Source organism: Schistocerca cancellata, chromosome 6 (genome assembly GCF_023864275.1).
Source record: "Schistocerca cancellata isolate TAMUIC-IGC-003103 chromosome 6, iqSchCanc2.1, whole genome shotgun sequence".
Lineage (NCBI taxonomy): Eukaryota > Metazoa > Arthropoda > Insecta > Orthoptera > Acrididae > Schistocerca > Schistocerca cancellata.
The window spans coordinates 306,454,311-306,467,555 of record NC_064631.1 but is presented as its reverse complement, the minus strand read 5'-3'; the positions used below and the strand labels follow the sequence as shown (position 1 = coordinate 306,467,555).

General features: G+C 43.6%; 1 protein-coding gene across 3 annotated transcripts in view; it reads right to left on the bottom strand.

Annotated features, from left to right (window-relative positions):
- LOC126190811 (myb-related protein B) overlaps nucleotides 1–13,245 on the bottom strand; it is a 221,632-nt gene that overhangs the window by 41,391 nt on the left and 166,996 nt on the right. For 2 of the 3 annotated variants that reach the window (XM_049931374.1, XM_049931373.1), the window contains exons 3-4: nucleotides 9,238–9,387; nucleotides 144–376 (exon numbers count right to left, since the gene is read on the bottom strand). In XM_049931374.1, the coding sequence (XP_049787331.1) occupies nucleotides 144–376; nucleotides 9,238–9,387 (383 nt within the window). Of the gene's footprint in view, nucleotides 1–143; nucleotides 377–1,806; nucleotides 1,933–9,237; nucleotides 9,388–13,245 lie in introns of those variants that run through there. The other variant, XM_049931375.1, reaches the window with a different exon arrangement.

The following is a 13,245-nucleotide window of genomic DNA, read 5'->3' as shown; positions in this document are numbered from 1 at the left end:
GTTCCAAACTGACATGCAATATAATAGAGAATTGTGATAAATTGACATTTTTTACTGTTTTAAATTACGTTATTCATTGTTTGTTCTGTAAGAAGGCACATCTTCCTCATATGACACTAGGAAGCAGAGTGAATGACAGATACCTGCCAGGCAGCAGCTTTGCTATTTTAGCCCACTGGTTGCCCCATTGCTGATGCGCCCTATAGATGACCATGTCCTCCTCTTCTGTCCACGCAGTCTTCTTTATGTTAGGATTGAGGTGATTGTGCCAGCGCTCTCGGCACTGCTTGCCAATGCGGCCCTTTAGGTGGCGGGCAATCAATGTCCATTTCTTTGGTCCATAACGCTCCACCAGTTCCACAACTTTTTCATCTTCCTGTTGACATTGGACAACAAATCATGCCACATTATATCAACATAAAACACAAGAGCAGACAATAATGATTTGTTATCACAAAGTTCTAATTATTGCTGACAGGAAAGAACACATGAATCTCAATGGCAGAACTGAAGAAGGAACTAGGAAATTCTCACCTTATGCCCAATTTACATGGGCCGAACATCCTACAGATATGGAATTTGAAACATTTAACTGTTGAACAAAGGTAAATGTATCTAATATTCTATTAATATCAAGGTCATTTGAGATAAACACCAGTACAGGGTGGACAAGGCAAGAACATATACTTAGGAGTGGCTTGCACAAAATATTGAAAACCTGTAACTGAGAGGTCAGGCAAGAATTACTATACTAGCTGTTCCCTAGTTAGAATCCAATGCCGTATCAACTGTGCCACATAACCCAGGAGAACTATTAAATATGTGATTTGAGATAAAGAAGAGATTCCTGTTTAACTGGAATGTCAGAAATAAAGATCGCAATTGTGCATTCATTCGCTCAATTAAATGAATGAAGAACTTCAGGGTACACAAACCTGAGAATTAAATCCATCCAAAATTTGAAAAATAAAAGCCATTCACTCCCTGAAACTCCATTTCAAGAACTTAATGCTCTATAACAGTTTCACCATCACAGCCAAGTGACTTTCGAAACTTCCTTTTAGTCACTCATATGGAACCAGGTGACAAAATATCATCATTTTCTTTCATTGTCATCACCATAGATGAATTACCATGGAATGTGACACAATGGATACCTTAGTAAGTTAAACACAAACAGTATACCATATCCAACCATGAATGGCATTGGTCAAGTTGCTAACTTTCTTTGTTTTATTGGGTACTTTTAATGGCGTCTACCAAATATGTGTTTATATATTCGTAAAATGATTGTGATACTTGGCAGGGAGTAAATTTCTTAAAATTCCGAAAAAGAAACAGTGCATAGTCCCTCTTGCAACATCATGTACACTTTTCTATCTGGTATGCTATTAGTCACAAGATCACCAGTTATAAAGGTGCTACCGGGCATGTAAAGGCTTCGTCACCACCAGAAGAGTAAGTAACGCAAAACAATGAATACTTTCACTGTGGTGAATTTGTTTAACGTAAAATATTTTCGTGACATTAATGCAGTCTCTTCGTACAGTGTCGTATCTGATATCACTAGAGTTTCTGCTATTGCAAGACAGAGTTCTAACTCCCCGATGAAGTTCACAAGCATCCTATAGAAATTACACTAGAAAGAACCTTAACTTTTCCCGAAGTCAGAGCTGAAGAGATAGAATGAAAACACGCGCTCAATTAGCACGTTCCAGAATTGGTCGTCTTATTTTGATACAATGTTCCATTATAACTTTAATTTTGCTGTATGAGGTCGCAAGACGAATCGTACAGTATGCTTACGTTCATATTTATTCAAAGAGATGTCCTGTAAAATTAAAAGCGAAACAGAAGAGGGAAGCGAAGTTAGCTGCGTTTCCATCAGCTGGGCAATCCTTGGTGACGCCACTTGACTCGCCGTAGAGCGCATTCGAACCGCGGCCTTCGGACTGCGGCCGTGACGTAAAATAACGACCGGCCGTTACGTCACACCTCACGTATCCCGACATGTGATGCCCTTGGCAAGCGGTCGCCGTGACCTTGCTTCAACTTATCCCTGTTCGGCTCAACATGATTGTTGTGCCCATTCAGGCTCCCGAAGCGTGCGTCATCGAGTTCCTTGGTTGCCGCGCTAATTTTCTATCCACAGAGGTCATGCATAATCATTTACCGCCTAAACATCACTCGCTTGAGACCTCATGACAGATCTTGGCTAAACTGCTATTAGTATACGTATTTATTTTTAACAAACACCAGAGAGAGAGAGAATCTTATACATTGTCGAAAGTATTTTCATAACATGCTTCATAATATATAACACATGTTGCATCGAAAAGGGGAAGAGGACACCTGCTTACTAATGCACAAACTTAACACAGACCACAGTTTATACACTCGGTCAGTAACCGTCGTTGTTAGATCATGACTGTTACCCCAAGTACTATCAGCACAGTTAACATGATGCGCACGATCCCTTAATATTTTTGCATAATAATCGGCCACACGTCACTTCTGAGCGATGATGATGATGATGATGATGATAACATACTGGCCCTTACCTATCAGTTGCTGTATTCTGTGGGGGCGGTCAGCAGAAGCGTTCAGCAAGCTTATCACTCGTGACCTTGGCAGTTGCTCGGGAGTGGGGGCCAAACACAAGAGATGATGAGCGAAGTGATTCCATCATGCTCGGAGCGGAAGGGAAATCGATCAAGTGAGATTACGAATGAACTGCAATGGAAACTGTACGTATGATAAGTGCACGTTTAATGAATACATTGTTTTAATTTTGGTATTTGCATTTTCTTCCAATTCCGCTTACGAACTTAGTATCAGAAAATAACCACACTTTTCGTTCTTTGTGCATGTGCCTCGAACTTACTTTTTTTGCGCGCTACAGTCATACTCTATTATTTCGCGAGTTTGTAACCGAGGAGATTACATTCTTTAAAATATTTTTTACGAATTTCTTCAGCGCCACAGGGCTAGTATTGCAGTCAGCCATTAACTTAAATTAAAAGCAGTAGTAAGAAACATTCGTTCTGTCGAATACGGCACCGTATTTCGACCTCTCACCATTTCAAATGAAAGGAGCCATTTTTTTCTAAACTGGAGGACAAGAAAAATGCCCAGACGAAAATATTATGGTTTATTAAGGTTGCCAGACGTTCCGATTTTCCGGGACAGTCCCGGTTTCAGGTTAAGGAAATCTATGTACCGAAAAATACTTTCGGGGCGGCAGTTTGTCCCGGATATCGAATTTCAGATAATTATTCTCGTACACTGTATTTTTTTCCAAATTCTTGCATGGACCTATATTTCAACTTCGGTTGTTAAGCAAGATAACTAAAGTTTTTATCACGGTTGACAAAGAGTTCCTGAAGGAGTATTCTTGAGCGGTAAAATCAATGAAGTGTTTGTTTATAAGTGAACTTAAAATGCCAAAATGGAAGTGTTCATTCCAAGAAAAATATTCAGATGAATGGCTCGCCATAAAATGAAGTGACTAGGAAGTAGAATGTGGAAGTTATGATGCGTTTCTATGGCACACGGGGGGAGAGTTGACATTAAGGATCATTAAGCAGCGGAAGCATAATCACACTTGTACTCTGTAAGCATTTAAAAACGGATAGTTATTTTGTTTCAATTTCATTCAAGTAGGGCAAATTCGTAACAGCAACGGAATTAGCAACGCGCTATTATACCGTTAAACATCAAATGTCTTTTGAATCAGTGGACAGTACTACTAGGCTAAGCTTCAAACATTTTTTAATGATTCCAAAGCACCAAAAACTGTGACGTTGGGCAGAACAAAATCAACAGCAATGGTGGAATCAGTGTTATCGGGTGACAGTCAAACAAATACGTAATGATATTAATAGAATCTTCCGTCGGTTCTTGGTAGAACAACAACATAATAATAAATGAAAAGCACCAGTTTGCTTTTGTTCTACAATATATTGTAGAACAAAAGCAAACTGGTGCTTTTCCTTTATTATTAAATACGTGATGATTATCACAATGCCGAGAAAATATTTCCATTAATTAATTTACTTTTGAAGCTTCAGAGAAGTTCCCTGGTTTGCCCCAGTTTTTGCTCCCCAAATTACGTCCATTTTCAGTCAGTGTAAGAGGAATGTCCCGGTTGGACACACAGAAATTTTGGCAACTCTATCCCATGAAGGCCTCAAGTTGGTACTTGGTGGGCAGTTCAGCTGCTGTTCAGAAACTACATGACGTGTGAAAATAAACTTCTGCATACCTATTTCAAATGGTTGTACGACTGAACATGGAAAACTCCAGAAAACGGTAACATGGACTTGGGCACCTCGTTCATAGGACATAAAATTACGTACATTTCTAAATAAGCTTAACAACGGTAGCTTAACATTATCACATCTGGAACTAACCCCGATTATTCCAGATCTGTACGGTAGTATGTACGACTCGTCTAAACTTCCCTAGTAAGCCCTCCTTCCTCGTATATAGTACTGTAACAAACAGCGCTCAGTTAAATGTAAACGCAGGCTTCCGCGGCCGTTGTCACAGTCAATAAAATTTGAGGCCGTATTGTCATTTAGAAAATTCCGCCGTTTCGGCGACCGTTGCAAGGCGCCTTCTTCAGGTTCTAGGCGCTACAGTCTGGAACCGACCGACCGCTACGTCGCAGGTTCGAATCCTGCCTCTGGCATGGCTGTGTGTGATGTCCTTAGGTTAGTTAGGTTTAATTAGTTCTAGGTTCTAGGCGACCGATGACCTCAGAAGATAAGTCGCATAGTGCTCAGAGCCATTTGAGCCTTCTTCGGGGTGTATTGCAGTTAGCAATTACTGACAGCCCTCTGTTGTCAATGAATTGTAGGAGCACAGTGGGAACTCGCTGTATCTGATGTCTGTCGCCCGCTCCTGCCCCATTGTACCACCTTCCAGCTGCTTATCGCCTGCTCTTCTCCACTGCACCTCGTAACTGCCATTGTGTGACTGCTGCGACCAACTCATGGTAAGACTGAAGGCTTACGGCACCCCTCTCTACTTCAGTTGTCCTGTAGTCAATCCGGCTCGTTCTCCAGAATAAGGCCAAAAAAAAAATGATTAGTCCATAAAATTTCGGGCGAACTGGCAGATATCTGCAACGCCAACTGGACACACAACGCATGTGCCGTCGCCATCTTAAATATTGTGAGCTCACAGTATCCTCACAAGTATTCACGTATAGATGATCAGAAGACAGCGCCGTAATATCGTGGCAGCAAGTTGCAGATTACCGGAATTTCCGCCGAAATTTTATGGAAAAATCTGCAAGCAAGGAAATTATTAAATCTCACACAAAATGATTTCTCATGTAATTAGTTTGTAATTATTAATGGTCATTCTTACGTATTTTACACTTTTTCCGCCCCAGAATGCTGGTGGTGGTGGTTAGTGTTTAACGTCCCGTCGACAACGAGACATTAGAGACGGAGCGCAAGCTCGGGTTAGGGAAGGATTGGGAAGGAAATCGGCCGTGCCCTTTCAAAGGAACCATCCCGGCATTTGCCTGAAACGATTTAGGGAAATCACGGAAAACCTAAATCAGGATGGCCGGAGACGGGATTGAACCGTCGTCCTCCCGAATGCGAGTCCAGTGTGCTAACCACTGCGCCACCTCGCTCGGTCCAGAATGCTGTCCGTACTAAAGATTTTTTACGCTGCTTTATTAGAAATAACCACAATATATTATTTGCAGTCAGTTTCGGTGATTCAAGAATTTCGGTGCCTCATGACAACCCTCTGTTGCGATTGGCGACCCGTATCTGTTAAGAGTGAATTACGACTTTTCTGTCAGCTTCTGTTATCTTGCCCACATTCGGTACCGTCAACATCCAGCAGTGAGCTGTTTAACACATCCAGCATATGGCAATCTCTGTAGTTACACTTCGGTTAAGTGCGCACCAACTATCTGCGATAAATGGCAGAGTCCCGTAAACGATTAATCAGCTGTACAAGGACGTTGAAAAACGCTGCATACGATACACAACTTCATAAAAATTCGTGACAAAATCTGTCAATCCACACTCCGTTACTCACCGCGCATCGAGAATTAATGGCCGGATTTTTGGTACCTGTTTCAAGGAACAAATCTTTTAATTGTCGAATAATGACACGGTAGAGACTACACTGTATTTTCTTAGTTCCTCAAAGCTGTGCGTTATTAATGAGAGGAAATTGATTTGCTGAACTATTTATACTTGCGCAGGTTTCAATATACACTCCTGGAAATTGAAATAAGAACACCGTGAATTCATTGTCCCAGGAAGGGGAAACTTTATTGACACATTCCTGGGGTCAGATACATCACATGATCACACTGACAGAACCACAGGCACATAGACACAGGCAACACAGCATGCACAATGTCGGCACTAGTACAGTGTATATCCACCTTTCGCAGCAATGCAGGCTGCTATTCTCCCATGGAGACGATCGTAGATATGCTGGATGTAGTCCTGTGGAACGGCTTGCCATGCCATTTCCACCTGGCGCCTCAGTTGGACCAGCGTTCGTGCTGGACGTGCAGACCGCGTGAGACGACGCTTCATCCAGTCCCAAACATGCTCAATGGGGGACAGATCCGGAGATCTTGCTGGCCAGGGTAGTTGACTTACACCTTCTAGAGCACGTTGGGTGGCACGGGACACATGCTGACGTGCATTGTCCTGTTGGAACAGCAAGTTCCCTTGCCGGTCTAGGAATGGTAGAACGATGGGTTCGATGACGGTTTGGTTGTACCGTGCACTATTCAGTGTCCCCTCGACGATCACCAGTGGTGTACGGCCAGTGTAGGAGATCGCTCCCCACACCATGATGCCGGGTGTTGGCCCTGTGTGCCTCGGTCGTATGCAGTCCTGATTGTGGCGCTCACCTGGACGGCGCCAAACACGCATACGACCATCATTGGCACCAAGGCAGAAGCGTCTCCATTCGTCCCTCCATTCACGCCTGTCGCGACACCACTGGAGGCGGGCTGCACGATGTTGGGGCGTGAGCGGAAGACGGCCTAACGGTGTGCGGGACCGTAGCCCAGCTTCATGGAGACGGTTGCGAATGGTCCTCGCCGATACCCCAGGAGCAACAGTGTCCCTAATTTGCTGGGAAGTGGCGGTGCGATCCCCTACGGCACTGCGTAGGATCCTACGGTCTTGGCGTGCATCCGTGCGTCGCTGCGGTCCGGTCCCAGGTCGACGGGCACGTGCACCTTCCGCCCACCACTGGCGACAACATCGATGTACTGTGGAGACCTCACGCCCCACGTGTTGAGCAATTCGGCGGTACGTCCACCCGGCCTCCCGCATGCCCACTATACGCCCTCGCTCAAAGTCCGTCAACTGCACATACGGTTCACGTCCACGCTGTCGCGGCATGCTACCAGTGTTAAAGACTGCGATGGAGCTCCGTATGCCACGGCAAACTGGCTGACACTGACGGCGGCGGTGCACAAACGCTGCGCAGCTAGCGCCATTCGACCGCCAACACCGCGGTTCCTGGTGTGTCCGCTGTGCCGTGCGTGTGATCATTGCTTGTACAGCCCTCTCGCAGTGTCCGGAGCAAGTATGGTGGGTCTGACACACCGGTGTCAATGTGTTCTTTTTTCCATTTCCAGGAGTGTATTTAACAGTTGTCAACTATAAGAGAGTTTAGTACGAAGCAGGGCTCTAGTAAAGACGACCCATCGTTAATACTGCGCTTACTCGGCAGGATATCGGATCAATCTTTACTGTAATTACGTAAGTGTGGTAGTTATGACGACAGGCCCTTCGAGTAACTCCCTTAAACGACGTCGCGGCGAGCTGCTAATGTGCCAGCACAAGAAATATTAATTTTTGTATGAGACATGGTTCATTAATTCTTCCCTCAAACGAAATCTTTATGCTAAGGGCGTATATGCATTTATATCGGTATACCTGGTCTCCAACGGGTGTAGTTTACTTATTGTTGGCGAGAGAAAGACAATCCCCGTCTTTCGTATCTTTTGTCATGCTGTAACTGTAAGTGAAGGCTCGGCTTTACGGCATATTGTGCCGCAGCAAATATATGAGCCGCAACATTAGCTTATGGGATGAAATACTATTCAACCCCCCCCCCCCCCCCCCACCTTAAATGGGCACACTGATTGATCCTTGCTCGTAATTCCCCCGACACTGATCGTTTTGCTGTACTGTGGAACGGGTACTACGCTGACGCAAGTCACGGTAGTGCAGTGGTATGTTTGTGCCAGCCGGTTGTATGAAATCATCGCACACTGAGATGGGTCGCTTGGAGACATAAAAGAATGGCAGACACCCTATTGTGTATCGACTTGCCCATAACCACACTGAACTCCGTTGCCCAAACCGATGCAGATTGTCCAACTCATCTACAAGGAAGAGTATGGCCGTCGCAGCTGTGCCATAGGGCGTAAGAACAGTGGTCGAAAAACGATCAAAACAGAGTGTCACATCAGTTTCAAACCCAACAGAATTCGTGGCTGTTAGTGAATGCAGATCTGCCTAAACACCGCGAAGAAAACATTTCGTGGCTGTTTCCTCGTAAAAGATTTCGTGGCTGTTTCCTCGTAAAAGACCGCTCTCACGGAGGCACGTTATACTGCGCGTTTCCAATGGGCCAGACAACGAAGAGACTGCACATTAGCTAGCGAGGCGTTTACGGTGACCCGCCAAGTCGCGATTTTGCCTCTTTTTCGATGTGTTTAGCCCGCAATGTGTAGAGGGTGTCGCTCAGGCCACAAGTGGTTTTGCGATGCTTTGGGACTCTTTTCGTGCCATGACTAGCGCTCTCTCCGCACCCTCTCTTCCTCTTCGAATTGAGGCAATTGTGAAGGCTAGGCACCGTGGGAGTGAATATGCTTTTCTGCACAGTGTGTCCCAACATCTTCCAGGGAACAAACTTCAAAATCATGTTCACTGCATATACCGAACGTCCATCAACTCAAAAGTCAGGAAACACAGTGGTCTTGGGATACAGGTGACATTTATGTCTATTAGCCGTAATTCCAGTTGTGCATCAGTTTTTCTTCGCCGAAATGTCAATACATTGTCCAAAATCGCACCACCGATGGAAGCAGAGCTTTGCATCATCTTCTTCTTCTTCTTCTTCTTCTTCTTCTTCTTCTTCTTCCAGAAAGTACCGAGGTTCAAATCTCTCAGAACTGTTTACTCACTCTGCAGGGTGAAAAAGATAAAATAAAACAGAAATGCTCACCTCCTTCGTCCATGGACCCTTGACGAGCTCCGGATTGACGACTTTCTGCCAGCGCTGCTGGCACTGCACGTCCGACCGATCAGGGAAATGTTTCGCGATTATCTCCCAGCGCTCACTGTACACTTCCACCAGCTGCTTCAGCCGGGAATCCTGGAACATAAAGGCACCACGCCACTGTTTAACACACGTGATATATAACACAATGGTTCGCAGATCAGAGGGCGGAAGACGGCCGCAAAAATTCTTTCGATGTAGGGGAAGGAAGTGGGGTGGGTAATAAACGTAAGTCAGAATTGCACACGTAAGGTTATGTAGAACAAAAGCCAGAAATAATTTTTACAACACACATATACAGTCTGAAAATATTTAGAATAAATATGATGAATTTCTCCAAATAATGATTGAGAATCAAATTAGCAAATAAAATTATGTAAATGGCGAAACTGCAGACACGCAGTACCCACACAATTAAGTTTCTTCTGCACAAACATGGTCCCCCAACTGCTTTGTGCCGCAGTACGAGAATATTTAACGTTAAAGGATGTACCTGCAAGGGCTGTATTAATTCTGCCAATGGATCAGGGTGTCATTGCTGCCATGAAGAAAATGTATAGAGGAAATCTGATATAAAAGCTTATTGATGAGGGCAGCAATCTTTAAACACTTTTAAAACAACTAACTGACTGTACCACACGCAATTTATGAAGTGTCGAAGGCTTGGTGCAACATAGAACAATCAACTGTAACCAAGTAATGGAAAAACATTAATCATGAAATCGATGAAATCAGGAAATCAGTGATTCCGATGACGCAGAAGACTGCTCACTATCAACATTAACTGTTGTTTGGAAACTACTGCAGGCTGTGAAATTGTTACAAATAAAATATTTCTCAATGGACCGCACAGAGCCGGGTCATGATATGTTGAGTGACTATGCTATTGTTCAGCAACTACCCGAGGAAAGGCCGAGCAGGTGAATGACAGTGTTGAAGATACCATTCCTCTAAATCCAGAAACAGTAAGCAGTCATGCATCAGCACTTCAATGAGCCGAAGGGTTACTGGAGTACATAGTACGACGAATAAAGCAGAATTTAATATTAACATCGGTTAAGTGGTTTTAATTACAACATTGTAATTATTTTTTGTTTTTGAGCAACTCAAACTTTGCCGTGTTCTTTCATTGCGGGTTATCCGCGGTTTTCAAGTTCCTAAATACCGCAGATAAACGACAGTACATTGCACTTGAAATCATTCCCGAAGCACGTAAGTACTACCTCTTTAAAATAAACTTACAAAACTTTCAGTAACTTACAAGCTGTGTGTATATATATATATATATATATATTTTCCTCCTCTGAGGGTGGCTTCATTCATTTACACACAATAGTGGATTTCTGCTACACGTAACATCGAGGAACACATCCGACACGTATCACATACCAATGGCTCTTGTCGAACAAGGCGTGAGAATCATTCTCTAGAGATCCCTTTTTGTCCCCATACATAGCCCCCAAACCCCAAAACTGCGTTTACCTACGATTTTATTGGTATATGTTAAGTTGGAGAATTCGCGAAGACAACAGCTTTCACCAAGCATTAATGTATCTCAACCGTGCCAACAGATAGCTCGGGTGTCTACTAAAGCAAACATACTCTGCTTACACGCCACTGAAACATGAGTAACATAATAATTTGGCCTACTGTAACTTCGACTCTGTCGACGAAAATTTACTGTTTCGTCAATATCTTGTTATTTATTTCAAAGAAAAAGTAGACTGCGCTTCGCCATGGTTTCGAAATGATGGTTTACACACATGCTGATAAAACATATCCGTGTCTCAAGTACACTGAAAACGCAAACTCTAACGTGGAAAAAACAAATCCTTTAGAAAGCTATCGAAAACTGAAACTGCTGAACACTGCATGAAGACTGCTGAGAGCATCTAAATGCAGTCGCCCCAACTATTGCACCTAATTCCTATTCCCACTACTAGAACAACCAACCAAGAGGATACTGAACGGAACTTAGGCACAATACTTTGCACACAGGGCCTTAATTTTATGACCAAATCACAGCCTACATCACATATCTTTTACTATTACGATTGGAATTAGGTCATTTTCAGATTACAAAACATTAAATGTCGCGCACCAGCTAATGCTGGTGATAGCAAACATCCTCTCCATATTTTAGATCTGAAGATCGCCTAATGCGGGCGAAACTGGATGTATCAATCAAAAATACGTGATGTGGACTGTTGTTCTTTCACAGACGTATAAAACAGTTATTTTCTCCTGGCCACACAATGTTGCCTTGCAAACTTCAAATTTGTTATTCGGTAGAAGTATTTACCTGCGAAAGGCAAAGGTCCCAATTCTCGTCTCGGTCAGGCACAAAGTTTTATCTGCAGAGAGTTTCAAATTTGTTCTTTGTAGGAGGTAGTTCGCATGCCGCTCTTCTGGTTGGGGTTTCACGAGCCTTGAAGACAAGGCTACGCCATTCCGAGGCTTGCTCCTCCACGGCTGAGAGCAGTATCCGTCCACTGCTGGTTGGTTCGCTACACGTATCAAACCTTCCCCAGAGCCCGGTTAGCAGCCACTTTTGAGCGTTCCTGTGACCCACAAAGTCCCCACAGTGAATGATTCGGAGAAACAGTGTGACTAAGCCCGAAGAACACCTAAATTATGGCGAGAGAGAGTTGCGCGTTACGGAATGTGTTTATAGAGCGAACTGGTAAAAAGAACTAAAAGACAAAAACAGACTTCTTTGTGTGGAAACTGCAAACAATAGTGTTTCTAGTATTTATTTTAGTGCAACTGGGGAAGGTGGGGAAACGGCAACGAGGTATATGAACGGGGCAAAAATGCGATAGAACTTTTCCGAAGCATAAGAAGCCTTCTTGGAACACTGCAATTCCCAAAAATGTTGAAAAGACGTATATGAGACACTATCTACCCGTTTAAAGTTACGTTGCAGAAACACGGATACTGACGGAAATAGTCAAAAGCAGAATACAATAAGGGGAAACAGAGTTCTTGAGGAGTGGAGCTGGTGTGACTAGATTGGTAGAGAAACAAAAGACCGCCCGTGGGGTACGTAAAACTAAAGCGAGTAGATGGAATTGTAAAGGATAAGGGAAAGGGGGAATGCAGAGGACGAGGAAAACGGGAAGATCGAGGATGACAGAAGAAGAAAGGTTTGTTTTTTCAGGGCTCGAAACTGTTTAAAATGATTTCTCACACATCGTTATCTGAAGAAAAACGTGTGTTAGATTTTACAGATTTTTCTGGATTTCGGCCAGTTGATTACTTACCTCAGTGCACCTGGTGCCAGCGGGAGAATGACTATTCACAATGAAAATTTAACTGAAATAATACCGCGTAAGTTAAAAAAGGTAAAAAAGGTGTAAATTCCGCTTAACTGGAAAAGAAAGACAAATGCGTACATGAAGTGTCGGGGGAACTCCGTGGGACTGATCGAGTAGAATGTTGTTTGTTGCCTGTTACGTAAGGTTGTAACGCCCCAAAACTAGCGAAATGAAGGACGACCTGCAGAGAACCTACCCGAGTCGCTGACAGGCACAACGAAGACACTGACTGCTACACATTTTAGACACAGCGGTCATGCGTGTGTGAGCTGTATGAATGTGTGTTTTCTACTTCGAAAGAACACCTTTTGGTAAAACTTAAATATATAGCAGTCTTTTGTTTGTACCTGTCTGTGTATCAACCGTTGTATATACACTTTAAAAAGTTACATGTACAGACAAACAAATAATTAGTATTTCAGAGAAACTGAATCGTATATTCACAAACTGAGGAGGTCAATAACGCGGTGGTCCACCTCTGGCACTTATGAAAGCAGTTTTTCGGCTTAACATTCATTGATAAGAGTTGGTTGGACGTCCTCCTGAGGAACATCGTGTCAAATTGTGTCCAACTGCGGGTTAGATCGTCAAAATCTCGAGCTGGATGGAGGGCTTGCCCAAAATGCTCCAAACAGTC